The sequence below is a fragment of the Leucopleurus acutus genome (assembly GCF_964270905.1).
Source record: "Leucopleurus acutus genome assembly, chromosome: 19".
Lineage (NCBI taxonomy): Eukaryota > Metazoa > Chordata > Mammalia > Artiodactyla > Delphinidae > Leucopleurus > Leucopleurus acutus.
Genome location: NC_139161.1, coordinates 15,075,112 through 15,091,440, shown reverse-complemented (window position 1 = coordinate 15,091,440; position 16,329 = coordinate 15,075,112). Strand labels below are relative to the sequence as shown.

At 36.1% G+C, this 16,329-nt stretch overlaps 2 protein-coding genes across 2 annotated transcripts in view; both read left to right on the top strand.

Annotated features, from left to right (window-relative positions):
* Positions 1–16,329, top strand: part of TANC2 (tetratricopeptide repeat, ankyrin repeat and coiled-coil containing 2) — a gene marked incomplete at its 3' end in the record, with an annotated part of 353,474 nt that overhangs the window by 186,013 nt on the left and 151,132 nt on the right. Inside the window, exon 6 of the mRNA XM_082861750.1 lies at positions 15,061–15,209. Within this exon, the coding sequence (XP_082717876.1) occupies positions 15,061–15,209 (149 nt within the window). The remainder of the gene's footprint in view (positions 1–15,060; positions 15,210–16,329) is intronic.
* On the top strand, positions 12,005–12,394 carry LOC309975897 (large ribosomal subunit protein P1-like; the record flags this gene model as incomplete). The annotated part of the gene is made up of 1 exon (XM_082861241.1): positions 12,005–12,394. One exon carries the CDS (start codon positions 12,005–12,007, stop codon positions 12,383–12,385), a length of 381 nt encoding a protein of 126 aa, XP_082717367.1. The 3' UTR covers positions 12,386–12,394.

Below are 16,329 nucleotides of genomic sequence, written 5' to 3'. Positions count from 1 at the left end.
CAAGTAAAACTTCCATTATAGTCAAGGACATAAAATATGGATGCTGTTTTCTGGTACCTTACCAGAGCAATGATGCTTATTTTCTTAGTTAAAATTTATTCTATACAATGAATTCTCTAGTACAACACATGCCTTATCTGGTCCCTAATCAAGTAACATTCTTTATAATGACCCAGATTATATGCTCTCTGCCTTAGAGAGAAGAAAGAATTAAACTATAAGTGAATCATCACAGCATTTCTCTAATGAAAGCTTTTGAATAACAGTTATCCCTAAATCATTTCTTCTTAAATATTCAAACAAGAGGAAAAGAAGGAAAAAAAAAACCACACTAAAATGACCAAAACCACTCATCTGGACAATTTACACATTTTCTCCTTTATGCTCACCACTGTATCCACAGTGCCTAGTGCAGTGACTGACTAATACATAGTAGGTGTTCATTCAGTGTGTGTTGAATGAATGAAATGAACCTAAAAAGTCAGAGGAAGGCAAAACGAAAAAAAATTTAGTATGTTATAAATATGTGTAAATCACATGGTTTTCTCTCTACTTAGGAATATGTCTTTTTCTAATTTACTACAGAGGGGCCTGTAAGTGTGAACAGCTGGAACCATGATTTCTTAATCTGTGCTTATAATGTAATTTCACTATGGTGTTGAGAAAGGGGCAGTAGTATTTCTTTCAGTGGTTTTTTAATTTGTGGTATCTCATTTGCTTTAAATTCCTAAACTTTCTCCTTCCATTGATAGAAGTCTACCTACAAGGCCAATGTGACTAGCATATGGGAAGGGGCTTCAAGCTTCACTAGATAAGAATTCGGCCATGGCAGCCAACTGAGATCAGTCAGCTACGAGTGAATTGTAATAAATGTCATTAGAGAACATAATCAATGAGTATAAAACAAAGAATGAGGATTTCAGGAAAATATCTGCCAGCCAAATGTGACACATTTATCCTCAAAGGTCAGGGAAAAGAAAATAAATACATGAATAAGCTTAACACTATCCTTTGAGAAACTGAATATATATAACAATGACCAGACCATGTATAAAAATAGAGTTCTGACACCCAATTTGCAGCAGATAGCCTAGGAACCCAACTTACTATCTACAAGTCAGACTTGTAGGAAGTAAGACTACTATCTCTAATAACCAGTCCAGGAAGCCAAAAGTAACCCCTGTAACTATTGGAACTAAATGACCAGGGCTTGATTTTTAACTGACAGCTTCCCTAGTATTTGCCCTCACTTCCAGCTTAGGAGTAACCAGAGAAGGCTAAATACACACACCTAGCCAGTCACGTAGGACGCTTCTAGCTAGCCCACCTTCAGCTCGTCTGTGCCAGGTGCCTCCGATCAGGGCATGACCTGAAGCCTCTCCTTTTTTTCCCACTATAAAGCTTTTCAACTCCTCTGCCTGCCTTTAAGTCTCCTCCAGGTGCAAGTGATAGTAGCTGATTCCCTTGCTATAGCAAGCTCTGAATAAATAGCCTTTTCTTGTTCTTATTTGGGTGGTCTTCATTTATTTCCATACCTTTTTTTCACATAACATCATTCCCAGTGACAAAGGCAGATCTTGACATGACTTTGGAATCTATTAATGCCTTGGTGGTGTATCACTTTCCACATTAACTGATTTTGATTTAGTCATCTCATGGCACTGAAGCTATGCTGTGTGAGGTAAGCGCTTTTTTAGTATGCCAGTATTACAGCTCTTGTCAGACTTCTAAATTAGAATTAACTTACTCTTTCGGTTCTGTACAGTACCCCTAGTTTAACAGCTCTTTTATTAGCCTCATTTTCTTACACCCTTACACCACCTCCATTCCCCTTACCTTTATCCGCAGCTGGAAGAACTCAGAACCAGGTTCCTGCAGTTAAGTTCGAAGGTACTGGAAGTGGCATCTCGTCTTCCACCCTAAATTGTTTCCCCTAGGAGCACTAAAAGAAAGTTTCCATATATGTCAGTATTTATGGACTTGCCTGAGAATTTAGAAGATAGTCTGTGACTATCTTCCTTTCCTGTTTAAGAATCCTAATGCCAGAACTAGGTAATACCTGAGTGTCTCATCATTGTTTCTCCCAAATTTGGTGTAAAGCAAGCCTCTGATAAGCTGCCTCGATATGTCAGTGTTCTATGTGGACATGGAGATTCCCACCCCAACTCTAACTACCTTTATATTATATGTTTATATACTAGCAGAGCAATACACAAACACAGACTAATACTTGCAAGATACATTTCCAATAACATTTATATAAATGCATTTATGTAAGTATAAAAGAAGGACAGTGAGGTCAGTATATAAAAATCAGGAGTGTTTCTATATTCTAGCAAAGAACAATTGGAAAATTAAATCTAAAAACAACTTCATTTACAATAACATCCAAAATCATGAAATATTTAGGGATAAATTCAACAAAACATGTACACTAAAAATTATAAATAAAACAGTGCTGAGATAAAGATCCAAATAAATGAAGATATCGTTTATGGATTAGAAGATTCAGTATTGCTAAAGTAGCAATTTTGATTTACTACAATCCCAAGAAAAAAATGTTTGTAGAAATTTATAAGATTTACATGATTATAAATTTAGAAATTTACATGATTTTAAAATTTTTATAGGAATGCAAATGACCTAGAGTGGCCCCAGTGCTTTTTCAAAAGAACAGCAAAGTTAAAGGACTTCCATTATTCTTCAATAAAGGTGTCAGGGAAATTCAGTGGGGAAGTGAACATCAATCCTTACATCATACCATGCACAAAAGTTAACTTAAAGTACCATAGACCTAAATGTAAGAGCTAGGAGCAAATCTTTGCAATCTTAAGGTAGGCAAAGTTTTCTTGGATAGGACAAAAGAAGTGTGAGCTATAAAAGAAAAAATTTAAAAGTTGGGCTTTATCTTTAAATTTAAAACTTTTGTTCTTCAAAAGAGGCTTTTGAGAAAAGGAAAAGGCAAGCCATAGAACAGGAAAAATATTAGCATACATATGTCTGACAGATTTGTATCCAATATAAAGAACTCTTACAAATAATAAGAAGAGAACCTAATTTTTTAAAGTACAGAAGATTTGGAGAAACATTCACAAAAGAAGATATAAGAATGGCCAGTAAATACATGAAAAGGTGTTCAATATCTTTAGTCATCAGAGAAATGCAAAGTGAAACCATGAGATACCTCTGTGCACCCATTGGTATGGCTAAAATCAAAATGGCTCACAATACGAAGCGTTAGCGAGGATATGGAGCAACTAGAACTCTTACACACTACTTGGGAGTGTGAACAGTCTCTTTGGAAACCGGCAATTTCTTACAAAGTTAAATGTTTAAACTTTATAACCCAGCCATTATACAACTTTGTATTTGTCCAAGAGAAGTTAAAATATATATCCACACAAAGACTTTTATAAGAATATTCGTAGTTTCTTCATATATAAAAGCCAAAAAACTATTGTATATGAAACAACCCAGTGTTCATCAGCAGGAAGAAAAAAAAGGTGGTATAGCCATACGAAGGAATACTACTCAGCTATAAAAAGAAACAAACTGTTGAAAGATGGATAGATTTCAAAAACCGAATGAAAGAAGCCAGACAAAAGAGAAAATACACTATTTAATTCCAGTTATATAAAATTATAGAAGATATAAACTAAGATAACAGAAAGCAGTGGTTTCTGTTTCTGATAATAGAAAACGTGGTTGCCTGTGGCTAGGGTTTGAGAGAGGGTTTGACTTCAAAGGGACCTAAGGAAACTTCTGGGGATGATAGAAATGTTCTATATCTCAATTTTGGTGGTAGTTTCACAGATGTATATATCTGTCAAAATTCACTGAATTGCACACTTTATTGGAATATAATTTATTGTATGTAAATTACATCTTTAAAAAGACAAGATCAATAGGTGAGTAAGAAATAGAATAGAATCCTGGAATAAGATGACAGCTAGAAGTGAGTGGGTATGAAGGTGAGTGGTTGAGAATGAGAGAATGGTTATACTGAACAGAAAATACATGGTAAGAGAAATCACCAGGGTTTCATTTTGGTCTACTAATAAGTTATGGTTGCATTTGAATCAAATTAAGTACCTAAAAAGTAAATGCTCATCATAATGCTGTGTAACAAACCACCCTAAAATTTAGAGCAACCAAAAAATAAGCAGTTTTTTTAGTCATGGATTTGCAAGTGTGGGTTGGGATGGCTCTGTCTCAGGCTGCAGGTTGGCTGAGCAGCTCTGGGGTTCAAGTTGGGCTCAGGCCTGTGGGTGTTCATTCTGGGGCCCAGGATGAAGGGGCATCCACTGGAGAGAAGCTCTTTCTCCTGGCGGATCACCAGAGCACAAGAACACAAGCCCAACTGCTCAGGCACATTTCAAGCCTCTGCTCATAACATTCCAAGGTCCAAATAAAGTCACATGGCCAAGCCAAAACCATCTTTCATTGTGTAAAGTTTTAAACCTACCCAGAGAACCTCCCATATACCCACCCCACAGTATCAACAATCATTTCATGTATTTTCTCCCCCGCTGCTTCAGTTATGCCCAAGAGAACTAAGAAGCGTAGGGATATGCTTTCAGGTCAGCCTCTATGAGTAGAGATGGGCTAGTGGTGTTGCTTTGATTCTTGATCACTGGATCACTGGCAGTGACTCACAATCTGGAGCTCAGCGTGGGGAGGATGTGGTAGAGCTCCACTTTAGCACTTCCTGCGGCAAACTGCAGAAGCACTGCTTTTGTCGGTCACCCATTTCCAATGTTCATCAGAAAAGGAGAAATTTAGGTTGCCATTTAAGAACTAAGAAATGAAAATATAACCAGGTTTGCTTTGGCAGTTGGGCCAAGCTAATCACAGGTTTTGTAACTCTGTTGGAGAGAAAGCATGGGTTTCTTTATTTGATTAAATGTAGTACGAAGTTCTGAGTCTTGAAATAGATGAGAACAAGCAGTTTATAATGAACAGATCATAAAGGAAAATGTAAACAGCCCGATGAGAAAATACTAAGAGAATGCTGAGAATTAAAGAGTCTGTGGAACTGTTCTATGTGTAGCCTGCCATGTTAGGAATACAGATTAGGGATTTGGATACATTAGCTAATTGTATCCAAGAAATGAATTCATTTCTTGGCACAGTTTTAATCATTGTTTAATCCTTCTGCAGTTTGGCTACTTAGAGTAAAAAATACTTTTTGCAAATGTTGTAAAGTATAAACCATCTCTGAAAAGAAAATTGATGTCATCAAAACACCAAAATATTCTGAAATATTCAGCATTTGCTTTTTTACAGCATCCTATTTCTTGCCTGCATTATATTTCTCAGAGTTTAATTTGCTATGATTCAAATTATTTATTTTCCATTTTTCCCCACGAGACTATAAGCTCCTTAAGGATAGGGACTGTGCCCATTGTTCACAAATGTGATCTAATACCTCACACAGTGCTGGACACACAGAAAGTACTTAGTAAATATTTATTGAATTAATTCATGCTTTCTTGTATTGTCCATGGAGGTTATTCTGCTGGATCCCATTAATAAATAAAATAACCATTTAAACAATTTGTACTTAATAATCACATGTTTCCTGGCAAAATAATGAGTCCAGCAGCCAGGCAGCCTGGACTTCAACATTGACTCTGTCACTTGCCTAACTGTGTAACTGTGGGCGAGCAAAAGCTTGATCTGTGTGTGCCTCACTTTTACTCTCTGTACGATAAGGAAGGTGTTGTGAAGATTGAATGATTTAATACATGTAAAGCACTTAGAAGAGTACCAGACAGTAATGCCTCAATAAGTTATTATTACTACTAGTACAACTATCAATATTATTATTCCAGAAATAAACTTAAAACACTCTTTTAAAACAATACTGAATATGCTATATCACTCAGTTTTGATCTCAGAATTCTGTCTTTGTGTTGAACTGGTAAGTCTTACAGAATTTGAATCTGAAAATTGCTCCTCCCTCTGCTCTTTTTCCTTAACTCTACTGTTAAAAAATCAAACAAGTATGGCCTCCTGCAAAAAACCTTCTTTCCTCCTTTTCTTCCTCCATCTTTCCAGAACAAGTTTAATTGTTCTTTCTCTGTGCTCTCTACTACTTTCTTTAATTTACAAAATACTTCTTGTATATATACTGGCTTCTCTCTATCCTTAGGTCGTTGCTCCACTTTAAGTTAACGGATGTAAGAGGGGAGTGGTCAGATAATTTTTTATTTTACACTCAATTTTTAATTATATATAGCATTAGTTAGTTTTTCATAGCTGTAGACTCCTTTCTTGGAGGAAAAAAAGTATTGTGAATATTGTTTCATTCTCAAACCCAGTGTCCTATGTCCTTAATACATTTTCTGTAAGTTTTGAAAATTAAAATATAACATAATTACAGAAAGGTATACAAATAATAATTATGCAGCTCTATGAAATTTTCAGAAGTGAACACACTTGTATAACCACTACCTAAATCAAGACATAGAACATTACCGGCACCTCATAACCTTTTCTCATGTTTCCTCTGCATCATAATCCGTTCCCTCTAAGCTTGACCACTGTTCCGACTGCATTATCAATGATTTCTTTTACCAGTTTTCAAACTTTATATAAACGAAGTCATTTAGTATGTACTCCTTTGAGTCTGTCTTCTTTTGTTTAGTAGTATGTTTGTGAGATTCTCTTTCATTGCTGTCATATTTCATTGTATGTCTACTGTTGATGGACATTTTCAACTTTGGCTATTATGAACAATTCTATGAATGTTTGTTACATCTATTTTGATGCCCCTACATATACTTTTCCTTTCGGTATATACCTAGTAGTAGACTTGCTGGGTCATGGGGTTTCAGTCCCCAGTCTGAATTTTTTTCCAGATTTGATGCTACCAGTTTACATTCACACCAGTACAACAGGATTTAACTGTCCTTTTACCCCATATTATCAGGTGTTTTTGGTTTGTTTCTTTTGTATGCTATCCTGCACTACACATACGTAGTGGTATCTCATTGTGGTTTTGATTTTCATTTCCGTACAATGTTGAACATTTTGTATAAAACAGGAGTTTTGTAAATTCCCGTGTGGAATTTCTTTTGTTCATCTTTTAATCGTATTGTCTTTATTTTTCTTATTGATTTGTACGAGTTCTTTGTATATTCTAAATACAAGTCCTTTGTTGGATGTATGAACTAAAGATATTTTTCCCACTCTATGGCTTGCCTTTTTACTGTTTTGTTTTGTTTTGTTTTTTTGCGGTACGCGGGCCTCTCACTGTTGTGGCCTCTCCCATCGCGGAGCACAGGCTCCGGACGCGCAGGCTCAGCGGCCATGGCTCACGGGCCCAGCCACTCCGCGGCATGTGGGATCTTCCCGGACCGGGGCACGAACCCGTATCCCCTGCATCGGCAGGCGGACTCTCAACCACTGCGCCACAAGGGAAGCCCCTTTTTACTGTTTTAATGGAGTCTTTGGTGAACAGAAGTTTTTCTCATTAATAAACTTACCCATCTTTTCTTTTTTGTGTTCTGTTTAAGAAATCTTTGCCTAGTCCTAGTTCATGAAGTTATTCTATTAGGCTATCTTCCAGAAAATGTATTATCTTTCGTATTTGGGTCTTTTATCCACCTGGAATTGATTTTTGTGTATGGGATGAGGTTGGGACAGGTTTCATTTTTATTCATACATACTGATCCGTCACCAAAGATTGAAAACGCCATTTGATTACTAAAATATTGCAATGGCATCTCTGTCCAAATAAGGTGAATATACATGTATAGATATGTTTCTGGATTCTTTATTCTGTTCTCCTGGTCATTTTATCTATGCTTGTACCAATCATACTCTGTCTTAATTACTTTAGCATTAGATTAAACCTTGATATTAAGTAATAGCAGTCATTCTTCTTCACATTTTCTTTACTATTCCTAGACCTTTCCATTCCCATGTGAATTTTAAATCCTTTATTTTTTTTAATGTTTAATAATAATTCCTATTAACTTTAATGAAGGCTTTTCAAAATTACAAAATCCATTAAAATAGTTCATCATACTAATAGCTGTAAGAGAAATAAAAACAACTAGTTTTCTTCATAGAGGCTAAAAAAGGCATTTGATAAACATTCAATAACCACTTCTGCTGTGGAAAAAATATCCAAGCATAAGAATCCTTTAGTTTTACGATGCTGTATTCCTCATTCAGTATTCTGGGAGCAAAGCCTATTGCATAAACACACTGCTCCCAAATAGCCAAGATAAATTTCAAGAGTTTTAATCAACATAATGTATGAATGATATGATTTATTTTGTGTATAATAGTGTCACGGTGATTATTTTCCAACAACCTACCAGCCATCTTGTTTTGTTGTGTATCATACTCCAAATTCATCATTATTATAAGGAGTCACAGTAGAATTCCACTCAAGAAAAGTACTGTCTTTGTTTAGGGACATACCTTAATTGGGCGTGTTTGGTTATGAAGATGACACCTTCTTCACATCGCCTGGATGGTCATGGATGAGACAGAAAGATAGGTAAAATATTTGGTATGAGGATTTAAGAGGAATTTTGAGAGTTTTGAACAAATACCCTGGGCAGAGGGGAGGTAGGAAGTGATGCCCAACAAAATGGTGAGAGACTGGAATCAAGGATGACAGTAGAGCTTAGGGGTTAAGAGCCTGAGTTCTAGATCCAGATTTTCTGGATCAGCTACTTATTAGCTTATGAATTTGGGTAAGTTACTCATCCCTCTGTGCTTCACTTTCTTTATTCATAAGAAGGGGATATATGTGCCTACCTCATAGGGTGGTTATGATCATTAAAAGAGTTAATGTATATAAAGTACTTAGAAACAGTACCTGGCATATTATTAATCCCCATATGTGCTAGCTGTTATTATAATTAATAAAAGATAATCTGAAAATTTGAGATATATCATATTTTTTAGTTTCATTTAATTGTTCTGTGCCATGATATAATCCCCCACCCTTAACAAGCACACTGTAACCCCAGTAAAGTCCTGTCCACACACCACCATAAGACTAAGGTTCGTTGAAGACTGAAAAGATTACAGCAGAATCTAGTAGTGCAGAAAACAGACCCTACACTCAGGAAAGAAATAGCCCAAAGACTAAAAATTCATTGTAAGTTAGAAATTGAAGTAATTTTAAGAATCCATGGAAGTCACAGGTTGGACACTGGTTTTCCTACTGACTGTGTGTTAAGAGTTCATCCAATTTGACAGATTTTAAAGGATAAGGTGATTCTAGCTGTTTCAGGGTTTCTCAACCTCAATACTATTTGATGACTTTCGGGGCTAGATAATCCTTTATTGTGCAGAGCTGTCTTGTGTATTGTAGGATGTTTGGCAGAGTCCCTGGCCTCTACCTACTAGATGCCAGTAGCAGCACCGCTCCCTGCAGTGTGACAACCAGAAATATCTCCACTCATTGCCAAACGTTCCCCGGGGGGCAAAATTGTCACCAGTTGAGAACTGCTAAGTTATTTAAAAGAAACTTCCCTGCATAGAGTTTTTTCCTCAAGTTCCAAACATTCACAAACAGAGAATAAAATAATGCACTACTATGTAGTCATTTCCTAGCTTCAATAATTTTGACAACTTTGTTTTATCTATATCTTCTCCATTTTTTTTCTGTAGTAATTTCAGCAAAACCTGGTCATTATACCATTTCTCCCATAAATACTTTAATGTATATAAAGTATATGAGCTTGTGGACTTCTTAAAAATAATAAATATTAGTATCTTTTTAAGAAACTAATATTTAGGAAAAAAAGCACTTAAGAGAAATAGAGTGATATAATAAGACTAAGAGTAACATGAGTATAAGAGCCTAGAAGAAAAAGGAGGAGTTTGGTTTCTTTTCCCCTAGCCTCTTTCTTAAGTGAGTAACATTTGGACTTTTGCAAATAATGCATGAAAAAATAATAATAACCTCTTGCCTGCCATTTGTGTATAGTGTAGTAGTATGTTGTGAAATTTAAAGAGGTCAGGGACTTCTACATTTTATTATAGATGTCTTCATAATTACATTTAGCATTTTAACCTGAAACTGTTTACTTCAAATTTCATATGCTATAAATATTCTTGTTATCATAGTAGACTTTGATAAATTTTAATAATATTAAATAGTTGACTCAGTAGTTTAGAAATTCTACACACTGTGGTAACGAAATGAAAAATTCTTCATAGCAAGGGTTTAAAGGTGGAAATTTGCTTGAATGACGGATAGGGGATTTGTTTGTTTTTAATTGAAGTATAGTTGATCTACAGTCTTGTGTAAGCTTCAGGTGTACAGCATAATGGTTCAGTATTTTTGCAGATTATATTCCATTATAGATTATTACAAGATAATGGATATAATTCCCTGTGCTATATAGTGTACCATTGGTGCTTATCTACTTATATGTAGTAGTTTGTATCTGTTAATCTCATACCCCTAATTTGTCCCTCCACCCTTCCCTCTCCCCTTTGGTAACCACAGGTTTGTTTTCTATCTCTGTAACTCTGTTTCTGTTTTGTATATACACTCATTTGTATTATTTTTTAGATTTAGGGTACTTGTTTTGAAGATGCATTTGCATGCATTTGTAACACAGCTTTTTCCTGAGATTTTATGTTAGAGTATCATAGTTGGGCAGAGGTAGAGAGATAAGGAACTGTCTATAATGTTGGACATTATAGAGGTAATAAAGCCCCTGGGATATCTTTCTGGTCTCTGGCAGAGAAATCCGTTTTTGTTGCCTCTTGCAGAGAAGTAGGGAAGGGAATATAGACCCTGTTTTTCTACTCTGGCGTAATTTCAATGCGAATTCTTTTTTTTTTTTTTTAATGGGACTTTAACGCTGGTAGAATTAGGTTTGAATGCCAGTCTAGGCACTTTCTTTTTTAATTAATTAATTTATTTATTATTTATTTTGTCTGCATTGGGCCTTCATTGCTGTGCATGGGCCTTCTCTAGTTGTGGCGAGCGGGGGCTACTCTTCATTGTGGTGCACGGGCTTCTCATTGTGGTGGCTTCTCTTGTTGCGGAGCACAGGCTCTAGGTGCAAGGGCTTCAGTAGTTGTGGCACGTGGGCTCAGTAATTGTGGTTCATGGGCTCAGTAGTTGTGGCTCGCAGGTTCTAGAGCGCAGGCTCAGTAGTTATGGTGCGCAAGCGTAGTTACTCTATGGCATCTGGGATCTTCCCAGACCAGGGCTTGAACCCAGCAGGCGGATTCTTAACCACTGTGCCACCAGGGAAGTCCTCAGTGAGAATTCTATATAGATTTTCCACAGATGGAGCACTTGAGTTCAATAATACTATACAAGGATACACCTGTAGTCCCTTCCTCTGACCTGCAACTTGTGACTTTAGTAGAGAAGTTAAGGTAAATGTTAAATTGAATAATAAGAACATAAACCTCACTTTCTTGCCATTAGGAGTGATTTAATGTGTAACGCTGAATATCCTAAAAAATTAAGCTATTATATTTTAGCATCAAACCGTATGATACTCTAGTTAATGCTTGCTATGGTGGAAGGACATATCTGACTCCAAAAAAAAAAAAAAGATTTTTGTAATATCCTATGTAGGATATGTGCTACTGTGGATTGTTAACAGGTTAGATTGAGTGCATCTGAACATAAAACAAAATCTGAAAAAATGCTGACAATGAATCAAGTTAATGTAAAGGGATATTCAGTTTAGGTAAATTAGTTCTGCCTCACATTTAAAATAGATCATGTTGAGTTCCCTGGCTATTTTTTATGTCTATAAATTTCTGTAAATTCTCTATTTGGAAATAAATTGAGCCCAAGGAAAAACCTCACACTGACATTATTCAGCATCCCTCAGTGAAAAGGTTTGAAAAAGAATAATTCCTGTAGTTGGGAACCACCGAAAAATAGCCTAAATAGAAAGAAAAGTACGGTTTCCTCAGCTGCCGCTAAGGTGCTCAGTCCTTCTGAGGAAGCTAAGGCTGCATTGGGGTGTAGGCCCTCACTTCATCTGGCGACTGCACCATGCCCGGCAACCCCTGCCTAGCACTCGCCCGCACCATGGCTTCCGACTCAGCGCTCACCTGCACCTACTCGGGCCTCATCCTGTCCGACAATGAGGTGACAGTCACCGAGGATAAGATCAATGCCCTCATTAAAGCAGCCAGTGTAAATGTTGAACTTTTCTGGCCAGGCTTGTTTGCAAAGGCTTTGGCCAGTGTCAACATCTGGAGCCTCATCTGCAATGCAGGGGCAGGTGGACCTGCCCCAGCATCTGGGGCTGCACCGGCAGGAGGTCCTGGCCCCTCCACCACTGCTGCCCCAGCTGAGGAGAAGAAAGTGGAAGCAAAGGAAGAAGAATCTGAAGAGTCTGATGATGACATGGGCTTTGGTCTTTTTGACTAAACCTCTTTAGTAACACGTTCAATAAAATCTGAGCTCTTAAAAAAGAAAAAAGAAAATTGCGTTAAAAGCTAATTGTATGGGAAGAGTGTAGCAGTCTGGAAGCACAGGATTAAAATGAATGCCAGAGATCAGGAATTTTAGGGGTCTAAATTCCAGGGCAGAAAAATGAACCTGAATGGGGTTTCTTTTTGGAGTGATGAAAGTATTCTGGAATTAGAAAGTGGTGATGGTTCCATAAACTTATGAAGAGACTAAAGCCACTGAGCTGTATACTTTAAGAGGACAGAGTTTATGGTATATGAATTATTTTGAAAAAATGACCCTGACTGTGGGGAAAATGATAGCTCAGGGCCATCTGGCATAGGGTAGGAACCCAACCAGGGTGAGTAGTGCACCTTTGTGCAGGGTGGCAATGAGCAGCGGTGAGATTTGTTACATGTAGGGGGATAGATTAAATAAGTATAGTATTAAATAAGGAAAACAAGAACCAGATTTTTCACTATTGGAGAACAGAGTTATAACTTTGGAAAGGAAGAAGTCTAGAATTAACCCTATGGTATGAATTGGAATTGGAGCATCTTTGTGAACATTTAGAGTGTATGTTTGTATATGGATTTACAAATAAAAATGAATATAGAGTTGTGTGTATGTATATAAGTGTATGAGCATACTGCCTAACTCTGTCGATGGAGTGGACCTGGGGGGCAGTGACATCCTGATGGCAATGAGCATACCTGATATTCTAAATACCTTTCCCCACTAAAAAAAAAAAAAAAACCAACTCTTCTTGGGAAAAGGACTGATTCTAGGGCTAGGGCAGGGAAAGTACAAGATGAGCCTGGAACATCTGATGCCAGAAAGCAAAGAAGTGCTCAGAAAATGACAGGGATATATCAGAAGGTTACAGGAGCCAAATCGAAAGGGCTTACGTGGCCAACTTTGGGACAATTTGAGCATCAAAATTAATAATAATAGTAACAGGTTATAACTCATTGAGTAAGATAGGAGTCTTTGAGTTCAGATAGGTAGGTAGATAGGTAAAGGAAAAGAAACTAAACTATAGAAGAGTGATGGATTTAGAAAATATCACTATTTGGCAAGCATGATAGTAATTCTACCAAGAAACATTAATGGATGCTAAAAATAGTGGGCAAAGTTTTATTGAGAGATTCAGACTGCTACTTATACACCAGTGTTCATACTATCATTATTCATAATATCTAATAGATGGAAACAGCTCAAGTGTCCAACTTGATGGACAGATGAATAGATAAACTAAATGTGGTATGTACATAAAATGGAGTCAGCCATAAAAAGGAGTGAAATTCGGACACATGATCTAACATGGGATGAACCTTGAAAATTTGCAAAGTGAGATAAGTTAGACATAAAAGGACAAATACTGTGTGATTCCACTTATATGGGGTACCTAGAATAAGTAAATTCATAGAGACAGAAAGTAGAATAGAGGTTACTAGGGCTAGTAAGAGGGGAGATTGGGGAGTTTTATTTAGTGGATACAGAGTTTCTCTGGGGGATGATTAAAAAGTTCTGAAAATGGAGATGGTTGCACAACATTGTGAATGTACTTAATGCCACTGAATCGTACACTTAAAAATGGTTAAAATGGCAAATTTTGTTACGTGTATTTTTATCACAAAAATTTTTTTTAATTTAAAAGTTTGTTGAAGAATGGTATACTTACATACTTTCAAAGTATCCCCCCATTACATACTTATTAATTACAAAGAGAAAGAGTATAATTTTAGCGTGGAAATATCTGGTAAACACTGCCATAACCAAGTGATCAAAGTTAACACAGCATTGCTTCTGCAATAGTCCTGCCAAAAATGCATAACCTGAGTTAAGTCATGAGATAACTTCAAATTGAGGGACACTGTGCAAAATGGCTGGCCTGTAAGCTTCAAAAGTGTCAAGATCATGAAAGTTAAGATGAGACTGAGGAACTGTTCGAGATTAAAGGAGTCAAAGAGAACTAAGAACTCAGTGCAGTTGCTTAATCCTGAATTGGATCTTTTTGCTAGAAATGACATTACTGGATAAATATCAAAACTTAAATGGGGTCTGTGGATGAGATCATAATAATGTAAAATGTTAGGTTCCTGATTTCTCTGCTAGTACTGTGGTTATGTAAGAGAATTGCTTGTTTATAGGAAATGCATACTGTCTGGGCATGATGGGATATCATGTCTATATTTTCAAATGGTTAAGGAAAAAAATGTTCTTTGTACTATTCTTGAAACTTTTTGTAAGTTTGAACTGATTTTAAAATAAAAAAGGATATTTACACGAACTGTAAGGAAAAAAAAGATAAAAGAACCTGAATGAAGGTGGTGATTATGGCCAGGACTAGATCCCAAGACTAGGACTTGTATTGGAAGGCTAACTGCCAAAGAAATGGGAAACTTCTATTCAGTGAGTTACAAAAACATTCTCTCAAATTCAAGGGTTTCAAGTAAATATATTGAGGATTCTGAGTAGACTATCAATTATAATATGTAACAGTGGAAAAATCAGCTTCTAGTCAAGGACCTAGTAATTTTGCATTTAGAATGTGAAAACAAAGGAAATGACCAAACTGAATGTAAAAATAGTTGCAAAATTGGCCATTTTATTTTGATAGATTCAGGTGTTTCAATGTCTTCCTGTTATAGGTGATGCTGAACAAGAACTTGGTCCCCCTCCATCTGTAGATGAGGCAGCAAACACACTCATGACTCGTCTGGGTTTCCTCCTTGGAGAGAAAGTCACGGAAGTTCAGCCAGGTGACCAATACAACATGGAAGTACAGGATGAAAATCAGGTAAACTGCTTCCTATTAACTTAGTGAAACATGGGATGAAACAGCCTATTATAACCAGGAAAGGAAAAATGTTGCAGGGTGTCAGTGTTCTGAGAAGAATAATCCCAAGTATAGAGTGCCTTTTGAGGCCTGGAGATATAACTTAATTTTCCATAATCACTATATTTCTTCAGTTTATAGAACGTCTTTTAGTTTCCTTCTTAAGTTTAAAAAGCCACTTTAAGGTTTTGACTTATTTATTGAATGAATGAGGAAATAAATAAGTAAATAAGCCAACAAACAAAATAGACATATATATGAGCACCGCACCCCCAAATTGCAGAATACATATTGTTTTCAGGTACACATGGATTATTTGCCAAATTGACAATATGCTGATCCATTGAACAGATCTCAACAAATGTCAAAAGATTTCAACTACTGTGACCATAGTAGAATTAATCAATTATAAAATAACATAGAAAATGATAGCTAAAAGATAACTCAGAAAATCAAAATCCCCAAGTGTTGGGATATTGATATACTCCTAAGTAGTCTTTAAGTCAGAAAATCACAAGAAATTGGAAAAGATTTTAAACGGAAATAATAAAAAACGAAATATAATAAAACTTGTAGTATATAAAATATGCTTTAAAAAACTTTAGTTTTGGATACATATATTAGAAAATCCGAAAAATTAATGATCTAGATATTTATCTCAGAAAGTTAAAAATATTAGCAATTTGAAAAAATTATTATTTCATAGACTTTTTTCTTTTGTCTATTCCATTCTTTTCAGTTAAAATGTAGCAAAAGAAGTATTAGACTCAGATTCATTTATGCGGTCTTAATCTTTAAAATGAACGTCCGGTAGTGAACCATTTTACTCAGAAGATGACAAATTAAATTCAAATTGCGTATTCTCAGTAATGTTGGTGAAGATTCTATGTCATATGTTAGCTTCACCATAAAGTGTACAAGGATTATTTGAATATATTTGTCGATCATGTGGTTAATGCTCAGATGTTCCAGAGCGCTCTCCTCAGACTTTTCCTTTCTTTATATTCTCACTCCTAAGGTCGTTGGTTTTTCTGGCTGCACATTCTGATCTCGTGGGCAGTTTCTGTAAAATTCAAATACC